The 17,436-nt window shown below is 41.6% G+C and overlaps 1 protein-coding gene across 12 annotated transcripts in view; it reads left to right on the top strand.

Annotated features, from left to right (window-relative positions):
* col11a1a (collagen, type XI, alpha 1a) overlaps nucleotides 1–3,907 on the top strand; it is a 75,239-nt gene extending 71,332 nt beyond the window's left edge. For 10 of the 12 annotated variants that reach the window (XM_034572210.1, XM_034572218.1, XM_034572217.1 and 7 more), the window contains 3 exons: nucleotides 124–192; nucleotides 1,871–2,104; nucleotides 2,548–2,694. In XM_034572210.1, coding sequence (XP_034428101.1) covers nucleotides 124–192; nucleotides 1,871–2,104; nucleotides 2,548–2,694 — 450 coding nt within the window. Of the gene's footprint in view, nucleotides 1–123; nucleotides 193–1,870; nucleotides 2,105–2,547 lie in introns of all 12 variants that reach the window. The other 2 variants (XM_034572209.1, XM_034572220.1) reach the window with 1 other exon arrangement.
* The last annotated feature ends 13,529 nt before the right edge of the window (nucleotides 3,908–17,436 follow it).

The following is a 17,436-nucleotide window of genomic DNA, read 5'->3' as shown; positions in this document are numbered from 1 at the left end:
ATCTGCTCTGTTGCTACACAAAAAACTACCAAAAGGCAAATTGATATGGTTCCCTTGAGGCTGCGCTTTAAGGGAACCATGTTTGGTGCATTATTCATAAAAAATGTATGTCTGTTTCTACAGGTCAGAATATCTTCATGGCCCAAAGAACTTCCTGGGTCGTGGTTCAGTGAATTTAAGCGTGGAAAAATAGTAAGTCGTCTTTTTTTCCTCCCTCTCTCATCCACCTCCTTCCTTCTCCTTCACTCAGAGGTCTAGTAAATGGATTGAACCCCCAAACCCCCACCAATATTTTTCCGGCTCTCTCCCATGAACCTGTGCAGGGATTCCGCATAATGCCAAACAGATTCTAATAGCATCAAATGGCAGCACCACCCATGAAATTGTGGGGGAGTGACACAAAGTCGCTCCCCATAAAGAGCCACCTAATGGTTTGAGGGTGTTCACTCATTCATTTTAGGCACAGCCAGAACAGAGAGAGTATCAGTGCACGATTGGTTTTTAGTTAAATAATCCACCTCCTTTTGAACCACTGCCCCATTTTCAGTCATTGCAGGCACATTACAATTCTTAGAGCGTTCCATATAAAGAACAAAGCATTAAATAAAACATTGCAGAGGATTGGAGCAGAATACCTCAGCAGTTCAGCGTTCCAGCAGTCAGCCCTCACTCTGCCCTTGAACAGTTTCTCTGCAAACATCTGCTGCTGCTTCTTTCTGTCGGGAATGAAAGACGCACATTTGTCGCGCTCCATCAGACAGTTGTGTACGTTGATGTACAGAGAATACACAGGACGTCACACAGCTTTGTGGGATCAACAGTACCGCCCTCCTCACCATTCTCTGAACTGAGGGTGCTTTCAATGCACATGTTCACACAAGGTTCACATTAAGTTGATGTCAATATCAGGGTCATCGGAGATGTAGGGACCTTGGTTATCCAGCTTCAAACGTTGTAGAAGAACTGAACAGGGTGGGAAAGTCAAGATTTATTATATATATTATATTCAACTGAGAATCAAGTTGTCAAACTTCTGCACAGTATAAGTGTACATACACAAATTACAGCGTGCACACCCGACATGAAACCCCCGACCGGTCCAGACGGTCTGGGCAGGGTCCGGACAAAGATGTTGAAATGATATTCGGGCTCGGTGGCATTGGCTGGGCTGTCTGAACATCTAAATCGACTTGATGTTTTGCACTGCACGTGCATGTAATCGGAAAGAACACTGGGTTCGGTTCAAGCTTGGTTAGTTGTCTCTGACTCAGTTGGGTTGGAAGAGAAAAACGGCGGAACCAGCTGCACTCCTCCACTCACACAAGCTTTAACAGTCTGTCCCCCAGTTTTTCTGTTGTTTAAACTCTCACACACCAGTTTGTCCTGTCCTCTTCATTGTGCATTAGCCTTCTAAAGAAGACTCTAAATTGAACGTAGAAATGAGATAACGTTGACCATGATAGAATGAAAGAACTAATTACTAAGACTAATTAATTCTTTAGAGTAAGTCCCTCATGTGGCAGTGTCTCCTCGTGCTGCTCTGCCGTGTGGAGGTTGACGAGATGCTTGAATCAGATGTCAGTAGATGAATTGTGAGCAGAGCGGATGGTGGTGCTGACAGTTTATTTAGTAATGTTTTAAGTACCTGTGACAAAGTGACTGGTGTTGCCTTGCAAAAGCTATGTGTGCATCAGATGTTTACTCTATATGGTAACTGGCTAAATTACTTCAATACAATCATCTTTATCCGTTCATGAAATCATTGCTTTGTTATACATAGCTTTATTATTATGTTTCACTCTTACTTCTTATTTGACATGTTTCTCTTATGATGTTTGCTTCATGTATTAACTCTCTGTCTCTCTTTCAGCTTTCCTATGTTGACGCTGACGGAAACTCTATCAACATGGTGCAGATGACCTTCCTCAGACTACTGACGGCCTCGGCCAGGCAAAACTTCACCTACAGCTGCCACCAGTCTGTGGCGTGGCACGACGCCACCAGCGGCAGCTACGACAAGGCGCTGCGCTTCCTGGGCGCCAACGACGAGGAGATGTCCTACGACAACAACCCTTACATCAAGGCTATCTCAGACGGATGCGCGGTAAGAACCGTTCGTAGATCTTGTTTGTCTAGGAGAGCAGGGAGGGATGAGCTCGGACTGTTACCAGCATTATTCAAACTGAACGAGTTTGTTACTGTGTACACTTTTTGTTTTTAGGTTTCTTTCAGGTTAGATTTTTTGGATGAGTAAACCTCGTTATTGGGAGAATTTTAGAAAAAAGTTAATGCATTTAGAGATTGTTTTCCACAAAAAATCAAGCAAGATCGGACCCATTTGCCCCTGTGGTATTTCAAATAAAAGTTGAATAGTCGTAAGTATCTCATCAGAAGTGTTATTCCTTCAATTAAATCACATTAGTTTTGCATTAAGGTGCAGTGTAGAGTTGTGATAGTGACAGTTAGAAATGTAATAGTGTGTGTATTTTTTCTTGGATGTGCTGTTCTGACTGTTTGCCTTCTCCCTCTGTGTCCCTCTTGTTGCAGACGAGGAAGGGCTACGGAAAGACTGTGATGGAGATTAACACTCCCAAAATCGATCAGGTTCCGATCGTCGATGTCATGTTTACTGACTTTGGGGACCCTAACCAGAAGTTTGGGTTTGAAGTTGGGCCCGTCTGCTTCCTTGGCTAAATAAAAATGAAAAAAAGAGGGAAAAAAAGGACTTGATGGGGTCAGCAAAGAAAGTCAAGTTGAGACGTTTCGGGTACCACCAAACCCCATTTCTAGCCCCCCACCCTTTTCTATGCCACATGCAAGTTTTGAATAAGAGATGGTGTAGCAAACATGTCTTTCCATGTATGTACGTGTAAACCCAGGAAAATACTTGTTGCCCTTGTAGGGCTCGAACCACATGACTTAACCACGTTACGGAGAAAAGGTGAAGGACATCAGAACGCGTGGCAGAGGAGGGTGAATCGGAGGTAACCAAGAGAGGGGGTCAGGTGACACGAGGGGACACGGACCTCCTCTCTGGATCTCCCGGTGCTGTATGAAAACGACTACAATGGTGCTTGTTCAAAACACACAAAAGTATAAAGAGGTGCTAAGAAAGAAGGTGTATTTTGATAATTATAAAAAAAAACTGTAATTATTATTTTGTACAATACTGTTATTTCTGAATCCACTTTCAAAACTTGCATGTGTATCAGATTCTGCTTCTGGCTCTTTAATTTCAATGTTGGCTCAAAGATTTACAGTGTAAGTTTAAGACATCACGCAATCAAATATATTTCTCAAGGTATTTGTTATTGTTCAACACATAACTGTGTGTACCTGTCACGAAGGAAATAAAGTGAGCATTCAAACAATTCCCCATTGCTAAATTAGACTGTATGCCCTTTGTATATATTGACAGTCCAAAGCTTGAGGATATTTGCTGTTTCGCCCTTGTGACCAGAGGCGAAACAACCGGAAGTATCACACCAGCACGCGTACGGCAACATCTCCCACTAATGTTGTGATCCTGTGCTCGTAGGAAGCGACCATGGCATTCATCTTCCTTTATTTAATTCTATTTGTCGTTTTTTTTTTTTCTGTTTTGTTTTCCGACAGGCTTTTTATTTTGGTTGTATACCTCAAACTTTCTTGATAACCTTTAAAATGCAAGGATGCTATGCCCTGTATATACCTTGGTTAAACAATTAAGTTTATATATTTTGGGTGGGGATTTATTTTTTTTTAAAGAGAGAGAAAAATACATTACCTGTTAAACATCCACTGTTCAAATCCTTCTATGAATGCAATGAGAAGCCCTTTAGGTGACCCATTTTTGTAACTAAAATGAGAAAATGTTTTAATGTGCTTTTTATAGTTCATTTAAATATTAAAAACTGGATTCAGTGAACTTAATGTCTCGATGGTTTGTGTGAGATGACGTTGGGGGGGGGGTGGTAGATCAAACTACTGTACATTTCAAATGCTTTAAAATTGAGGATATGTTGAGTCGAGTTTCTGGTTCTCTCTCTTGAAACCAATAAAGAACAATCTTACAGTAATTTGCTTTTCATTCTGAGTACATGAATGGAAACGTGAAGAATGACGACAAAAATGTCCTCTTTTCTTTGTAAGAGAAAGAATGGAAGAAAAATCACGTTACTCTTTCACTAGTGCCACATGTGCTGCTTATTTCCATGTGTGTCTCAGAACCATTAGCTGTGGTTTAATATGTAGCTGGAATATACTATAAAAATATATATATATGTATCTGAGTGTAATATATGTCACAGACACACACACACACACACACACACTCACAGCCGCTCACCATTTTTTAGAAGAGAATAGAGGAAAACACTGAGGCTCACTCCAGTAATCTCAGCATGTGTGTGACAGAGACAACTGTGAATTATTTTCAGTGACTCAAGTCTTTTCTGCAAAACCTGAATTACAGTAGTTAAAGAAGAACTAGGCCTGTAAGTGTTTTCTTTGTTTGCAGCGTATAAAGCAGAGAGAGCATTGTCTAATTTGTAATGTGTGATCGTTTTCTTCGGCTTGCGGGAGGGTGATAACACTCCAACACGTGTTCAGTAAATAGTGGTTTCCAATCGGGACTAGGCCGTCCCCTTTCAGAAAATATGTCCATTCATCCTGAGCAACAAGGGCTCCAACAGGTGGATCCTTCTCAGGCCAACCTATCCCAGAATTCATTGCACTCCAGTTACTAACTGACCAAAGTGTCCGATGCCTACATCGTCTACATAAAACGTTCTTGGAGTGTCCAACTGCAGCTCTGTTGCTAGGCGACAGCGATATGAGGGTGGGAGAAGCTGGCGACACGAATCATGGAAATTCTTCGTAGACCAGAGTGTCATTTCAGATCGTCCTTTGCAGTCTATGCGGCCCATGAAGGCCGACGGATGCCTCTCTGACTTGGAACACAGCGTCTATGTAGCTATAACACTTAGCATTAATACTGGAGCAGCACCACTAGAGGTCACTCATGCACACATGGCTCCCTAAAACCATACAAAAAGCAACTGCCTGTATTTTGTAGAGGTCTCTTCGGTGGTTTGTTGCAGGTTTGCATGTTCGTCTCAGACAATTGAGTCAAGCAAAGGACCATTTATTGCAAATGGCTGTATTGGAAGAGGCTCTCTCTTTGAAGGAGGTTTCAAAGTGCAGAGCTAATCCCACTTAATAATTACACAAATGAAAATTGACCTTGGTGAAATCAACGAAACAAAAACAGCACACATGAGCTCAGGAGGACAGAATATTGATGAGTCCTTTTCTTCCTTAAAATTCAAAGAGGACAGAGGAGCTGCAACACAGTTTTAAAAGGATCAGAGTTAGAAATAATTAGCTACCTCCATCCCAGTTCAGGTAAACAATCGATATGGAGGATTTGCTTTTACACATGCACACACGCACACGCACACGCACACGCACACACACACACACACACACAAAACGAACACCATGTATCTTGTTCTTTTCAACTTTTTAAAAACTGCCAAGACAAAAATTCAACTATTTAAAGGACATTTTGTGTATATTTTCTCCACAAGAATGGAGTGAAACAGAAACTGACACTGTTTTTATTATATTATTATTAATTAAAAGAGCAGATGCAACTTGGTTGACAAACTGTAATCTCCTTGTCTTTATTGCTGCTGAACTCTTATATTTAAGTATGTATATCTGCTCCCAGCCAAGATAGACTGGTGCATAAAAACAATTCATTATTGGATCCAGTCCTTTTGCTAAGTGGCTGTCGGCTGTGTGTTCATATTTACTATTCAGATATTACATCTGAACATTACGTTTTGGCAAGAAAGCCAATACTGTTAAACAGTTTCTCTACTTCTTTGATCTATGTCATTGAATTAATCCTGTGTTTTAAATTTCATTTCAACATTACACATTGTTGCAGCCACATCACTGTAATATTCTGTCTCTTTGAAAATTAAGGGAGAAAAGCAAAAAACAGGACAAATTAATTATTCACTATACGTTCTTCCTGTGTCTCCTTGAAACAAATGTCGACGACGGCCCCGCGTCACTTCAAAAAGCACTGACCACGGCGGAGCCTTTCATTTATTCCTCGAAGAGCGCAAAAGGAATCCACATAATGACAAGTGACAAGTGTGTGCGGAGCGGCAGAAGAACCGGGCTTTGTATTGTCTTTTTATCTGCCTTTCTTTGGGGAGGAGGTCTTTGTGGAGAGGCGAACCAAAGCGAATACTCATGTGGAACCACACACAAGGAAAAACATCAAGAGACACTCCCCGTGGCTTCAGAGGAGGATTCAGCTCCGCAGTCTTCTTATGCTTTCAACTCGCTTTTGAGTCCTTTGACAAATACTGCGTTTGTCTCGGGAGATTACTCGCATCCTTAATGGCTCTTTTTACACATTCAAGGGCGCTCTCTTCATTTAAATGAAGCAATCAACATTACATGAGCTGTTGTGAGAGATCACAGTAATAATCTCCCACATTACCATATTAATAAGTGTCACTTTTGTTACCAACTAAAACACAATAGCCATTTGAAGTGTATGCACTTTTAAGAGCGTTTACATTTGCTGTTGTAAACACTGTGTGATCAGTCCTTTCTGTGGAGCCTCCACTCCACGGGAAGAGGTGTTTGTCACTTCTTTAGCCAATACAACCACCAACACTGAAGCTGTGTCCCAATGTCCTTTGGAGGATACGGGCTAAGCACGGTCAATATAGGGGCGGGGACCACGAAGGCCTTAATGCTTTCATTATAGCAACAGAGCTGCAGTTGGAGAAAACAAGAACGTTTTAATGCCCGTTGCTTTTTAAACATGTCTACCGTAAGCTGTTCGGTTGAGTTGAAGCGCAATATTCAAGCATTGGATGTGTCAGTGCTTGCCGGCGCCATAGCTTCTGCGAAAAACAGTTTATCACCAAAGCGCAATGAATCCAGGGATAGGTTGGGTGGAGCCTTCATTTCTCGGGGATGGAAGGATGCATTTCCAGAATGCAGCCCCTGAATTGAGACACAGCGTACACATCATCAGACCATCACTGCCCTGTATATGACTGACATGACAGCTGAGAGGAGCGGAGCAGAAATACCACGACTGTCTGTGAACAACAAAGAGCAGCTGCTACGTTCAAATGTCAAGAGGCAAAAACCCATGTTGAGATTTCAAAAGGAAATCGCACGCCAAGAGATTTTCTTTTTTATTACATTTCTGTCCCTGAGTGGCTACCATCCAGGTCACACTGGCTCTAAACATCTACACTTTTATAAATGCAGTTTATACATTACAGTTACTGTTGCTATCCGTTTGCAGTATGTACATAATTACAGGGACGGTGACTTCCAGGGAGCGTTTAAGCTTTAGAAAAACTCCATGTTGCACCAACATAAAAGAGGAAGGCAAATTGCTCCTTGGTTCCTCTGGATCAGAGGATGTGCAGAGATTACGCAGCAGCCCAGGATCACACAGTGACTTCAGAGTCACACAGTGGCCTTTAAGAGAAGCTACGATACTCATCGGAGACAGGAGAGCTGCAATTTTCTATTTGGAGACATCAAAGAAGATTTGAACTCACTTTAAATCACCCTGATCTACAGCAAGCAGGTTCCTTTTAATCTCAGGTCAAAACTAATTTTACTAAATCGTAAAAAAAAAACAACAACAAGTAAAAGCCAGTTTGTGTTGTTGAGTTCCTCGGGTAAAGTTTTTTTTGTTGATTTTGGTGGTAAAACAAGTTAATTATTCACATTCTGCTGCAATGGGCTTTGCTTGGCTTTGCATTTTTTCTAATATTTGAAGCCTCTGTTGCTTATACTCTTAGTAGCGAATCCCCCCCCCCCCCCCCCACGACCTTCCTATGATAAGCGGTATAGATGATGGATGGACCTTTATACCCCCTCCCACCCACTATGAGGTACAACAAACTGTATTCTTCATTATTCCAACATCACCCTTTCAAGAGATAATTTTTGTTATTTGCAATTAGTGAAAAAAGAGAGGCCAGCAAATACAGTGCACACAGCCCAGGGCGCTTAACATCGGGGGGTTTATGTCTCACTGGGCATATTGGAAAATTAAATTAAATGCTTTGTGTTGCTCAATTATAATAATTCTGTTTTCAAGTAGAACGAGAATAATGCTCTTCATGATGTTCCACAAATAAATGCAATTTAGTTAAAAGGGGTTTAATTGAATATATTTCTAAGACTGGGGAGTTGTCACAGTCTCAGTCCCAGTAGTTGGCTCGCATCAGTCGATGGCTGCAGCTGCTCTGGTTCACATGAGGCCCAGCAGCAGCCGAGAGGAGGCTCCCACTCAGCTTTAATCCAATCTAACTTCTCTGGTGACAATCAATATCAAATTGTGATGCTGCTGGCCGGAGCCTGAGAGTAGCTGGAGACACACAGGATGTTTGTCACAATGCAACGAGTGGCCTTTTAATGTCTTATTCAAACTTATAGGAGGGTTTTAACTTCTATAATGCACACACACACACACGCACACACACACACACACACACACACACACACACACACACACACACACACACACACACACACACACACACACACACACACACACACACACTCTGCTCCCTCACTCAAAAATAAAATAAAAAGCCCTCTCATATGCACTGATGTACAGTATCCATCTCCCCGCGCCACGTTTTATACCGTCCATATACTTTTTAGATCACCTTTGCTTCACAACACATACAGCAGGGAGCCTCTCTGCATAAGACATGGCTTTTCAGCATCTGTCATCTTTACTATTCCTATACGACTGGCCAGAGCAGTGCATTAAACATGCAGGCAGAGTGCTCGGTCAGCACAAATCAGGAGCTGGTGGCAATCCACAGGGCTTCTCAGAAAAGGGAGCCTGGGAAACCTGCTCAATACACTGACTGCATGGTCGGGAAACATGGGATCCTCCCTTCTTAACTCCCTTGACTTAACAATTATGTCACAGTCACATCCATACTTTACCAAATGCTGTGTGGATTTAATAAGCTATTTCTGAGATGCAGTTAAGTAGCAACCTGATGATGCTTTATTGTGAGCCAGAGAGATTGAAATTAATTCTATAACAACTCACAATTACATGTGTGTACATCACTGCCATGTTTCTGCCGTGGGTCTGTACAGAGTATCTGCTCTTCAGACTCTTGTCACTCTCCGTCCTCTGTTCAGACTGACGTTAAAGCTGTTCTCTGATCAGACAAGTGAAAAGCAGTTAGCGTAGTGATTCATACTTATGCTTCTGTCCAACTTTGACAATTTTCGTAACAATTTGAAACGTCCTGCTGAGAGGAAACTGAAATGTGAGACGCAGTACGTGTCAAAAACATTGCTTTTGTCATCTAAATATTCTCATCGCATACTGGGCGCATCAGCCACAACAGGATGGAGCGAACGTCAAACACAAAAGTACGTGGGATTTTCAAGGATTTAAGTGGATATGCATTTTTCCCATCAACACTTTATTCTCTCTGTAAATCAGCAGTATGTAACATGCTGAGGTTAAGTTTTAAATGGAAATGCTCCTTAGTTTTCTTAAAGCATAAACCTTCAGATAGGAAACCATATTGAAGAGAAGTTTGAGTTGAGTTGTGAGTGTTTATAATCTGTTGTTCTCTGACCCATGTACATCCATTCACATTCCATTCCAGATCAACAGGTTTTGTGCAGTTGGTGTTGTTGTTATATTTAACATGCACGTTGCACATGTGGTACATTTCACTCATGTGGTAGCTGGGATATATGCTGGATCCTGACCTTTAAGTGTTATTTCAGGTGTGGAGGACCAGACCATAGACTTTAAATAAAGATGGACAACTTGTCTCCACCTCCCCCCACTAACCAGAAATGAAGCCAAAACATCACCGATATGAACACTGCCATCTTGGGCTGGTTATGTTATTTTAAACCAGAGTCTGTGCAGTTGTGATTTTGGAATGGAGCTGTGGTCCCACAGATACATGTGCTCAACCAATCACGAGTCCGCCTCAGCTGTCCATCATGACAATTCACCCATTTTCTATAGCATCAAATAACTAACCAAACTTACGAGAAAAATAAACATTTATTTCATATTAATAATAATATTTTTTTTAAATGAAGTGCCTTTCAAGGACGCTTTATGTACTTTTTAATCTGGTCCATGTCCCATCCACTAACATGGATGAGGCAAGGTGTATGGCATATACTGCAGTCAGCCACCAGGTGGCGATTAAGAGGCTTTGGCTTCACTTAAGTGGAGCTGTCATGTTGTCCAACTTTAAATAAAGTCCATGGACTGTATGGTCTCAGCAGTGAGCACAATCAAAACCAGAGCTGTCAGTCACCACCTGCACTGGTTCAAGCAGAACTTTTTAAACACTATTTAAGGTTGTGATGCTATCGTCGATATGTCTGATAGTTAGTTTGGTAACATAAAAACTGAGTAAGGAGAAGTTGAGAGTGCAGCCTTTAGCTGTTTCCTGGAGGCAGAACGTTCTAATGGTAACTCTATTTGTATCAAATTCACAAAAATTCAAATCAAATACACCTTACGTTAATGTCAAGACTGGAAAGAGTTGGTCTCGCACTGTGGAGAATTAAAAACATGATTCACCAGCACCTCCTTATCACTAATCACCATGTCATAGCTCCTTTTTTCCTCCGTACAATATCATTTCCTCAGATTCCTGCCTTTGTGCTAAACTACACTGACCAGCTGCTCCCAGCAGCTTCTTCGCTGCACAATGACTTTGTCTCTGCTGACATGACCTCTCATAAAACCACAACTACTGTTCTTACACTTAAGACATCTGTAAAGATTAATAGCTCCCCCCTCCTCTGTCAGTCTTTGTGCTGCACTGAGCTAACATCTCCTATAGCTCTAGCTAATGTTAAGCATTAGAGATATGAGAGTGACATTGATCTTCTCATCTAACTTTTGCTAAGACTGAGAATATTTCCCAAAGTTTTTCAAGGGTATACTTATTATACTTAAACAATTATGGTTACCTGATTGTTAATAGATGGTATCATCTTTTTCTGCAGTAAACTGTCAAGTAATATTAATCTCCCAGTGGCTGCAGGGGTGATAATAAGATAGATTATGACTGTCAGCGGTGAGTGTGTAGGGGTTTTCTGAATCCTCTGTAGCAGCCAAAGTGGACTCCTGGCATCAGTCAACCCCAAAACATCCTTGGAGGAAAATCCTTGCAGTCATGAATGATTCAGCGGACTACATGACACTCCTGTGGTAGTGGTGAACCTCCACCTAGTGTACACAGCCCTGTTCTGTGTTTGCCTTTCAATATCCTCCAGAGGACTTCAAGGCCACGTGTAAGAGTGGGGATAAAGAAGCGCGAGGGAGTGATCAGAGATGCACACCAAGTGATTGTGAACTGGCCCTGAGGCACATGCCAAGACTCCTCTCATTAGAAAACCTGAGACTGTCAACAGCACAGTCCACCGGGGGCCCGAAACAAAGCTCACGCCTCGCCCTGCTTCAAAGGCACGCTCTCATTTGAATATACGTTCAGATGAGCCCCCGCTGTGCACTCTTCCCCATCCGGCGGGTGAGGTGTATCGCGGCCACGCGGGGGAATGAATCCTGAACAGGACAGCAGGCTCTCTGACCTCCCAACCAATAAATCCTAAAGTGCAAATCCACCCGGGAGCTAGTGAGCCGCTGCGCACTTAAATAGCAGGTAAAGGGACAAGCGTGAAGATTGTGTTTACCAGCCAAGGACAAGGGAGGCAAATCTCCCAGGGCGGGGAGACGGCGCAGGATAGATCTTCGCAGCACCTGATAAAACATTTAACAGGTATACTTTTTAAAAGCCATTTCTTCACTCGAAGGTGGTGAAAGCGGATTCAGAGGAAAGTGGAAGCGGAGGAAGAGGAGTGGGCAACACAAGCAGGGGATAGCTGTCCATGTTCACGTTTAATGAATCATGTTGGAATGGGGATTAAGTCCAACAAATCTGACTGTGGGGAAAAGCTGTATATACTGAAGCAGTGTAATAACAGTGCTTTGGTTAAACTGGCACCTGTGGGTGTATTTTGGATGAAAACACATCGAGTGAAGCTTGTTACGGACGCCGCGCGTGTCTCTCTCTGTGTGACCAGCTGCACAATTGATTGGCTCCCTGTAAAATTCAGAATAGAATTCAAGATCCTGCTCCACACACACAAAGGCCCTAACAATCAAGCCCCTTCATATCATATTATCCAAATAGATCACTTCACTCCCAAAACACAGCCTCTTTTGTGGTTTGTAAAGACCCTGAAAGAGTAGAACAGGAGGTAGAGCCTTCAGCTACCAGGCTCCTCTCCTGTGGAACCAGCTCCCACTCTAGGTTCGGGAGGCAGACACCATCTCTACATTTAATGTTAAACTTTAAACTTTCCTTTTTGATAAAGCCTAGAGTTAGTTCTGGATCAGGTGAGCTCTGAACCATCACTTAGTTATGCTGCTGGGGGTCTAGACTGCTGGGGGAACTCCCATCATGCACTGAGCACTTCTGCCCTTCTCTCTGTCTCTCTGCCCACACATTTATTTAATTTACTACACGTCACTAACTTTTAGTTTTTTCCATTCCGTAGTCTCTCTCTCTCTCTCTCTCTCTCTCTCTCTCTCTCTGTGTCTCTTTCTCTCTTTATTATTTGAATTGTTGCTGCTATCATTATCATTGAATTGATTTTGTGAATCAAGTGTTCTGTGAAAAGGCTGTGGCTGGTTGGATGAGCAATAATCTGGTCAGTGTGTGTGTGTATGTGGGATATTCCATTTCCCTCTTTTGTTGCTCTCTTGGTTTTAAGATTTCATCAGTATATTCTTTATGAGCAGTGAAACCTAATTGTGGTTTGTTTGGTTTTACATATTCACATCCCGGTTTTCCAGCTCATGAATCTTACACAATCAATCATATCCCTGTTTATAAGCTTGTTAATGAGTTATGAATCTTATATATGTTCACATTCTTATTCTGTACATTAACATCTGCTTCAACTGGTTTATAATTTGTTTCTCAGCCTGAGGGATTCTCGGTAGCAGAGGCCCCATCCACACTAATGTGGATATTTATCATAATGAACTGACTAAATGACTAAAACTGGGATTTTTACAAACGCCTTCCAGAGTGCAGATTTAAAAAAAACTCTGATTTAGGTGTGTACATGTGAAACAGAGCACTTTGGAAATGATATCGTCACAGCATCCTTCGTGCATGCCCACTGTTGCATTGGGTAATTAGCGTGAGCCAGAAACAACAACGACAATAGCAATTGGATTGGAACAATAATATTTGTAAAAATTTGTTCCTTACTGTGAAAGTGTACCATCTAAAGTCCAAACAATAACTCGGAAAGTCTGCGACTTTTTATCATTTAGTTGCTGATGTCATCATATATAAACCATTAAACATAATTTTACAATAAAGAGCTCTAAAATAGAAGCTTTTAATGTAAACCTGTCAAATATATTTTTTTTACTATTTATTAATAGTCACTTACAGACTTTATGTCCTTCACTCACATGTGCATGATCAAAGTTTGTTTACAGCCACACTGCGACTTCAAACTACACAAACACAAGTCAGAACGACCACAACTTGATGCATGGGACCTTCACAGTAAGATTACTGAACGTGCTCCCTATGTTCTTCTCTGGTATTTTCACGGATCGTAGACTTTATCGCCACCCACTGACCTACTTGAGTGTCTATAGTCGTTTTGTATACTTGTCTGGAGACATTTTGTGAAAGGACGGTCGTGTGGACGGAGATTTTTATTTTATTTTTTTAATTTTTGAGCAGCTATTCATAAAATAAAGTAGTGTAGATAAGGCCTGAATGTCTTCGGTTATACCGAAACATTACACAATGACTTTGGCCAAAAATAAAATAGACATGAAGGTGAATCAGACAGCTGTAAAGAAAGTGAAAGAATCAAAGAGTAATTCATCCGTGTTTCCACCTTAACAGATGCTGCTCTGTTGTCACAGATATGAGAAATTGGTCACCTCCGAGACAAGTTGGAAGAAGGTTCTACACAAGGTCACAACTATCGACCTGCCTCTGATGGATTTGATATTTAACCAACGTCTGCTCTACAGCCGTGTTCACATCAAGGCCATTTGAAGTCCTGTCACATTCAGAGAGAGGAAATATTCCACCTGAGAGATTGGCATTTTCATTTGGAAACAGACGATACCCCAGGAAAGAGCTGTCATTATTTTGAAGCGCTCACATTATGTCCACACTGCTTTTCTTCCCCCCCACCGTTGAACATTATTAGCATTTCTGGTTCCCATTAACTTTTTTTACCTTCGTTGAAATTGCGTTGATCTGCAAAGGTGACCTCAGCACAACATTCTGAAATAACAACATACGGTAATAAATAGCACATTATTACACTGCAGCTCCAGTCTGCAGCCTCAAGACTCATTCATCTGACTTACATGATAAAAATCCATATTCAATCCATAAATTCTGACAAACCGGTCAGAGCCGACATATTTAGAGGCAGTGGTCGTGCACCTCTATTTGACCAGGCGATGGAGCGCTTATTTAAGCTAAATCCCCTATTTGAAGTATAAATTGATGATGTCACACATCAGTGGTCTAATCCTTTGCGTTGAAGAAGCCCTCCGAGGCCACACAGTGTGGTCTGTAGGCTTCTGGTTGTACAGTACGTCCTGATGTACCGTTTAGCCCACAAGTGTTTATACCAATGCCAAATTTAAATTTATAGTGAATTTCTATTTTGCCAATATGATTCATGTGCCTGAAAATGACAGAGACAAGTGGAAGAGGACTAAAGGCATTGTGTTAGAGATGTTCATAATGTTATTTGGCAATTTCTATGTTTTTACTCAAAATGCAAAACTGATGCAGTGGTCCACTGGTTCATTAATATTCACTAGCTAAAACAGAGGCGGATCCAGCCACGGAGTCAGGGGGCCACCAGCCCCGCCCCTGGCCCTGCATTGGCCCCAGAAGTGCACCTGTCCAATCAGTAATCTTTAACAAATAAAGGGTTAGGGTTAGTATAAATATCTTTGGGTAAGGAACAATTCTCAAAATATATTCAGTTGTGGCTTCGCTCAAAGCTATAGAGCGACAGTAAACAAGGAATGACTTAAAGTAAATGACTTACTTATTGGCCCCTCTTTGTTAATTAAGGCCCCTTTATGGCCCCTTAATTCGAAAAATCCTAGATACGCCACTGTGCTAAATTATGAAAGACTAAAACCAAAGAATATACTAAAGTCAAATTCCACACTGTAAAAGCCTAAATTGACCCCTGACATGGAACCAACGGCGGTGTGAGAGGTTCAAAAGAATCAGAGAATCCCCACCAAGGCCACTCTGATGAGTTGAGTAACATCTCATCCTAAGGTAGACACTCCAACAGACACTGCAAGGAGTGTGCACAATGGATGCCGACCAAGACGGGCAGAGGAAAGCTCATCTGGCCTTTGCTGAATCTCACCTGGACAAAGAGGAAAGCTTTCATCAATTTCATAGTAGCACGAGACAAAGCTTTTGTTTGGCGAAAGAAAGGTGAAGCTTTAAACCCCCAAGTGACAGCCTCCCCCATGCAGGGTCAAGCAGTGATGGGAATGTAATGCTACAGGGGGTGTTTTTCAGTGGGCCAGGCAATCTTGGCAAAGTGGAAGAGAAAAGAGGACACTTCTAAATCTAGAACGTCGAGAAGCAAATCCCATGGAGAATTTATGGTGGGAACTAAAGACCAGAGTGATGGGGAGAATGATTCCAACCATAAAGACCTGGAGATCTTCACAAAAGTCAGATAGAGGTCCATAATCCCAGAGGAGACGTGCAAGAAGTGTGTTAGCAGCTACAAGAACTGTTTAAATGTGGTAACGCCAGAAAAAGAATGAAAAAGGTGAAATTCAACACATTTGCAATTGTTCAGAACAGAAATTGGTATCATTTTGAATGATTTTGGGCTTAACTGCACATATTGATTGCTATGTTCAGGTTTGGACACCTTTGAGTTACTGCAATTTGGTGATAGTGCCACAGTATCAGCTTGTTTTTCTGACTTTTAAAAGCCAGAATGTGTAATTAAATGACATGATGTAATCTAACCTCATTCAGCGTCACTCTGTTAAATGGCAAGTCATTTATCCGAGACATACTGCGATGTGATGAGGAAAACTAAATGTGGCTTCGAGTGCCACGAGAATCACTTTGCATTTTATTTCCATCGAAAGTTGAGAAGTGAGGCCACGGAGCTGCTTCCACACATTGTGGAGTTTCATTTCATCACATTTTCAACAGCCTGATCACTTCAGGCCTTGTTGATTAAAGAGGGGCAGCGCTCTGTGCCTCTCAATGTAGCTGTATTCATTCACAATAAATTCCAGTAATTGAAGATGGCAGATAGAAGCAGAGACTATATATCTGCGTTTAAATCTAAAAGGTTGATTTTCTATTGTGACTGGAAAAAGGGCTGGTGGTGAAGTGTAAAGCTTTGACTGCAGAGAGATGATGAATTCACTTTTATCGAGCGTTTGACCATCAGTTGGCCAAGCTGACACTTTAATGGCTCATTGCAAGGCTAATTTTCCTATGGTCAAAGAAGGAGTCACAGAACCTTTGTCCTCATCTGCCCCTCACATTAATTACACATACTCAAAGTGTGTGTGCCCTAAAGCTCTGTTTTCTCTCTGCAGCATCAGAAATATGATTGGCTGTTTGCTAATCCCCACCCCCATTAGTTATATATAGCACATCTGTGTATTTGCAATGACACCTTTGGTATTGTTACCACACAAACAATGTGTGACTCATTTAAAAACCAAGCAGTTTAGAATTTTTTGTGACAATGCAATGGATATTCAGCCTTACTAGTAAAATAATCCTAAATCAAAAAGACCAATGCCAGTGGGGTAAGACATTTTTCGTTAAAACTACTCCAAAACTGTAGCCACATCAGGCGGCATGAGGTCACAGCAAGGAGGTTTCTGGCTCTAATCCCAGGTCCCAGTTTGTGGAGTCTCGTGAAGTTTCAAGTCATTGAAAAGAATCACATTCAACATCACAATATCAGACTTACTTTACAGTTTGGTATCATTCAAACAACCTCACAAGTGTGTCGACAGATCTGCCTCCTCACAGGGTGGAAATTCTTCGCAGGAAATGTGCTTAACCATCTGTGGGGTAACAGCAGGAGTCCTGCATGAACTTCTTTCTGTCTTACTTAGGCATATTTTCTGTGTTTTAAGGTTTCGACCTGGTCTAATTGCAGTTTCAGAGGCTTTTCCTCCGTGACAGGAATGAACAAGGATCAGAAACAAATCAATGAGAACTAGGAAACATGTCGGCTGATTCTCTGTTCAAATATTAATTTGATGCCAACTTGAGAAAGTTGGAAAGTCCAGCTGCCATTACTGTTCAA

The sequence above is a fragment of the Hippoglossus hippoglossus genome, chromosome 20 (genome assembly GCF_009819705.1).
Source record: "Hippoglossus hippoglossus isolate fHipHip1 chromosome 20, fHipHip1.pri, whole genome shotgun sequence".
Lineage (NCBI taxonomy): Eukaryota > Metazoa > Chordata > Actinopteri > Pleuronectiformes > Pleuronectidae > Hippoglossus > Hippoglossus hippoglossus.
The sequence above is the reverse complement of the archived record's forward strand: the minus strand, read 5'-3'. Positions and strand labels throughout refer to the sequence as shown.